We start from the raw sequence: 5,000 nt of genomic DNA, 5'->3' as shown, positions 1-5,000 counted from the left end.
TGTCTGGCTCATAGAATGGCATGCTATTTGCTACATACATTCAGATATAGTGTGGGGTTGCCTGGGCAACGTAAAGATGCTCTGTGGGGTTGCCTGGGCAACGTAAAGATGCTCTGTGGTGTCTCCGTAGTCAGTTCAGGGTTCTGTGGGACTTCCTGGTTTGGCATCTTGCGTCAGAAGAGGTGTTGCCTCTCTGTCCAGGCCTCTCAGGAGGAAATGTCCAAACAAACAAACAACGAAAACAAGTCAACAAACAAATAAACAACAACAGGGCAAGTTCTGATCCACGAAAAGAGCCGACGGAGGAGGAGGAGAAAAGAACAAAAAGACCAGAAAAGTATTTTAGAAAAAGAGAGTAACAAAGGCTACAAACGCGCTCACGGGCTGCTGGGTTAGAAAGCAGCGTGGCGACGGCATGTTGGAGTTTTAAAAACAGTGTGGCGATGGCATATCAGAGTTTTAAAAAGCACCCTTCTGTGGGCCGGAGGCGCCAATGCCGCGGTGCCAACGCCGTGGTGCCAATGCCGTGGTGCCAGCCTGGGCAACAGGGCAGTGGGAGGGCACGGCACAGGGTTGGCACGTCGACGCCACCCTGGTACTGAGGACGATGCCACCCTGGTACTGAGGACGACGCCACCACGTTACTGAGAGTTGGCATGTCCAACGGTGGTCAGCGGGCGGTGCCACCCACGTCTGAAGGTGGTGTGTGTGTGTGTGTGTCCAGACGTTGGTGTGTTGGTCGCCGGGTGCGTTAGTGTCCGCAGGTGCCCTGAGGATCTCTCAGGTGGCTGTGACATCACTGCCCAGGTGAGAGTGTTGTGCTTCGTCCTCCGCGGTCCCATTGCAGGGTGGCTTAAACGGAGTGTGACTGTGTGTGTGTGTGTGTGTGTGTGTGTGTGTGTGTGTGTGTGTGTGTGTGTTTGTGTGTGCGTGCGGGATTCAGCAGGATGGGGGAGTGTGTGGTGAGTGTGAGTGTGAGTGTGTGTGTGTGTGTGTGTGTGTGTGTGTGTGTGTGTCTCTGTAAAGTCAGAGAGCCAGTGTGTCAGATTAACGACGGCCGTAAGGTCAGTGCGTGTGACAGACAGTCTTACAGTGGTCATCATCTTCAGAGGGAAGAAAATCAAATCTGTCCTGCATAAAATGAATCCTGATATTCCAGTGATAGAAGCCAGACCAGTACATGCTCCAAACCCAACGAGCGGTCAGCCTGGTCCAGGTCAAATCCAGGTCATGTTCGCTCAGATGCTGGGAAGGAACTGTCTGTGCAGTAATAAGCTGTGAGTGCTGTGTCTGTGTTGATAAAAATACACAAATGAAAGCAAAGCAAACAAAACGACTCCCAGAGAGCCTGTCGTCTGAACAGAAAACAAGTCCAGTCTGGAGCCCCGTTTGGAGTCTGAACAGAAAACAAGTCCAGTCTGGAGCCCCGTTTGGAGTCTGAACAGAAAACCAGTCCAGTCTGGAGCCCCGTTTGGAGTCTGAACAGAAAACAAGTCCAGTCTGTAGCCCCGTTTGGAGTCTGAACAGAAAACAAGTCCAGTCTGGAGCCCCGTTTGGAGTCTGAACAGAAAACCAGTCCAGTCTGGAGCCCCGTTTGGAGTCTGATACAAGCACTCAAACGTGACCAAGCGAGCCCAGCGAACGAGTCCGAACAGGTCATCTCGCATCAGGTCGGGTTGAGTTGGGTCGGGTTCACTTGCGGACAGCGGAGTGGCCTCCGCGACGGATCGGAACTTTGGAGACGGGGATCTTGGTGCGCGTGGCGTCCCCCCTGCCCTGCAGCGAGTGGTACGTGGGGGCCGCATGCGTGTCACGCTTGATGGGGATCCCGGATCCACGGGGGATACCGGACGGTGCCGGCACTCTGGAGGACGAGGGCCGAGTGGTGACCGCGCCGGGTGGCGAGGGCGTGTGCGGCGTGTGGTCTTCGTCGAAAGCGTGCGGAGAGGTGGGCGGTGACGTAGCAGGAGACTGGTCGGCGAGCTCGCTCAGGGTGTCCCGGCTGCCGGTGTCCCGAGAGAGAGGGGGCAGCACGTCCTCCTCCGACCCGCACGGGGTGAGCGGCCCCCGGGACATGCTGGAGGCAGCGGCGGCCGCGTCCCCGTTAGAGTGCGTCTCCCGCGTGATGAGTCCTGCCTGAGGCCTGACCGATGCTGCGGCCGGCGGACGCCCACCTCCACTCACGGGGATCTTGCTCAGGGCGGCCGCTTTCACCAGCGGGCTGCGCTTGACCCCCAGGGCACCGGCAGGGGCAGGCTGTGGCTCCGGCAGGCCCAGCGCAGGCTCCTCTCGGCGGGCAGGAGCGACGGCTCGCTGGCTCGGCGCCTCCAGGGCCTCGCGGCTGGCCAGGTCCTCGCCACCGTCCACTCGTGCCCTCTCCTCCGGGGGAGAGCCGGTCGGAGGGGAGAGCGGAGGCAGAGGGGACGCAGGAGACGCAGGAGAGGCCAGCGCCGGAGGTCTGGCCGAGGGAGCGGCTGATGCAGGGGCCACAGCGGCGGAAGGTTCCGGAAATGGGGGAGGTTTTGGGGCAGCAGAGACCGGCCGTGGGGGGGTGGACACTACGGCAGCAGAGGCGGGCGGGGGGGTGGACACTAGGGCGGCGTACGAGGGGGGAGGTTTGTAAGCAGCTGGGGCAGATGGGGCATGAATGAAGAAGGCGGGGGCTGGAACGATGACCGGGGCTTTGGCGCTCCGAGCCGTTTCTGTGACGGTCGCCACGGCAGCCGCCGCCGGGGCAAAGTCGGAGAGGGTGGAGATGGGGGCAGATTTGCTCGTGGGAGTCGGGGGTTTGGCGTCAGGAGCCGAAGCAGGTTTGGTCGGCGGGGACGTCCGCACGCGGTGGCAGGACAGGCCGAAGGTGGTGACGATCTTCGGAGGAGGCTTCCCGGACACCGTGGCCTGTTTGCTCATCTGACCGCTGGGGAACTTGGAGGCAGCGGGCGCAGCAACGGGGGCAGCCTTGGGGCAGGTGGAGGCGGCAGGGGCAGATGGTATGGGTGCAGCGGGCACCGTCTGGAGGGTGGTGGCTGGGGCAGTAGAGGGAGCAGGAGCGGGGGGCAGGAGCGGGGGCAGGAGCGGGGGCAGGAGCGGGGGCAGGAGCGGGGGCAGGAGCGGGGGCAGGCTTAGAGATGGGGGGAGAAGCAGAGAGGGGAGAAGGAGATGGGGCAGGTGTGGGGGCAGTAGAAGGAGCTGGGGCAGGAGCGGGGGCAGGGGTGGGGGCAGTAGAAGGAGCTGGGGCAGGAGCCCGCGGAGGAGGTGCAGGTGGAGCAGCTTTAGCGTCCTTAGCGGGTGGATGTGATGTAATAGGAGGATGTGATGTCGTGGGCAGGGCAGAGGCTGGTTTGGCTGCTGGGGTGCTGAGTGGAAGTGTCGTGATGGTGGGGGCAGTGATGGGCTTAGGGGTCAGAGGGGTCGGGGTGGTGGGGGCAGTGATGGGCTTAGGGGTCAGAGGGGTCGGGGTGGTGAGGGCAGGGGCGGGGGAGAGTTTGCCTGACGGCGTTGCCGAAGACGACAGGCTCTTGTCAACGCTGTCCGAGTCGTCGGCGTGCTCCTTGGGGGCGGAGGCTCCGACGCGGCTGCTGGCCTTCGCCCACTCGGCCTCCACGTCCGCCACGATGTCCCCGCAGCCGGTCAGCGAGTCGAAGCTCAGGATGGACGAGATGTCGCCGAGCAGCAGCGTGCTGAGCCGGTCCGAGGTGGGCTCGGCCGCCGACGCGTTGGGGTTCAGCTGGGTCAGCGCGGCGTTCTCTGCGCCGGGTTTGGGGGTGTTGGGCAGTGATGTTGCCGCTGTGGACTCGTCCAAGTCGCGCTCGCCCTCGGCCCTTGGCGCGGGGCGCGGGGTCAGCGTCAGGTGCTCCTTGATGATCTCCACGCTGTTGGAACGCGACGCGGTCAGGGGCGGTCCGGCCCCATCGGCCGAGTCCTCCTCGTCGCCGTGCCGACGCCAGCGCATGCTGCCGAACAGGCTGCGCAGGCCCTTCCGCTGCCGGCCGCCGCGATGAGCCTCCGTGCACACCTGCCGCTCGTCCCCCCCCCCGCGCCGCCCGCGCCGCAGCAGCGACAGGAAGCCCAGAGACTTGGCCGAGCTGATGGACGAGATGGAGGGCCGCGTGGGGGAGGAGGCCGCGTCCGGTGGGGGGCTCCCCCGCCGACGGCTGCTCGTTCTGGGCCGGCTCGTCTGCGCCGCCCCCCTCCTGCTGGGGATGCTGTGGAGAGGACGCGGTGGGCTCCGACATGGTGGCCGCCTCGGTAGCGTCCTGCGTTGCCGTGGTGTTTTCCGACAGCCCGTCCAAGGTCTTGCTGCGTGGCGGCGGTGACTTGGGAGACCCCTCCCCTTTGCCGCGCCGGCCGAAGATGCTGGCCACTCCGCTGCCTGGCTTGCCTTTGCCGAACAGCTTGAAGGCCTTTCGGATTTTTCCCGGAGCTTGAGGGTCGCTCAGTGCTGTCTCGCCGCTCTCCGACTGGGCATCCATGTTGTGCAAACGGCTCCTCTCTTCTCTCCTCCCTCTCTCCCTCCCTCTCTCTCTCTCTCTCTCTGGCTCTGTCGCTACCCTCTATTCACAGGCACCCAGTCAATCAGTCTCTGTGGCTCTCGTTCCCCCCCTCTTTCCCTCACGTCCATGCAAGAAGCTTTATTCTCTTACCGTGCTCTCTCTCTCCCTCTCTCTCTTTCTCTCTCTCTCTCTCTCTCCGTTTTCTCCTGTGCGCTCCTTTCTTTTCTTCTCCGCTGCAGAATGGCGTATGAATGTGTCTCTCCGAGCTCTCATTACCTCCCTCTCTGTCTCCCCAGCACACGCACTCTCCCTCTCCCTCCCTCTCTCTCTCTCTCTCTCTCTCTCTCTCTCTCTCTCCCTCCCTCCCTCCCCTCTCTCTCTCTCTCTCTGTTCCTCCCTCGTTGTCTCCGCCCTCTCCTGCCTCTTTTCTCTGTGGCTGCTCGCGCTGGTCACCATGGCAACTGAGGGTCTAAGCAGCTTTCGTCAGCAGCGAAGCAGAGCCAGGGG

The 5,000-nt window shown here is 62.7% G+C and overlaps 1 protein-coding gene across 1 annotated transcript; it reads right to left on the bottom strand.

Moving 5' to 3' along the window:
- Positions 1-1,513: 1,513 nt before the first annotated feature.
- si:ch211-244c8.4 (APC membrane recruitment protein 2) lies at positions 1,514-4,788 on the bottom strand. The gene is given in 3 exon segments (XM_042091897.1): positions 1,514-3,121; positions 3,165-4,096; positions 4,098-4,788. Coding segments are annotated over 3 exon segments (2,736 nt in total). The 5' UTR covers positions 4,473-4,788; the 3' UTR covers positions 1,514-1,692.
- Between the last annotated feature and the right edge of the window lie 212 nt (positions 4,789-5,000).

The sequence above is a fragment of the Alosa sapidissima genome, chromosome 5, assembly GCF_018492685.1.
Source record: "Alosa sapidissima isolate fAloSap1 chromosome 5, fAloSap1.pri, whole genome shotgun sequence".
Classification (NCBI taxonomy): Eukaryota; Metazoa; Chordata; class Actinopteri; order Clupeiformes; family Clupeidae; genus Alosa; species Alosa sapidissima.
The sequence above is the reverse complement of the archived record's forward strand: the minus strand, read 5'-3'. Positions and strand labels throughout refer to the sequence as shown.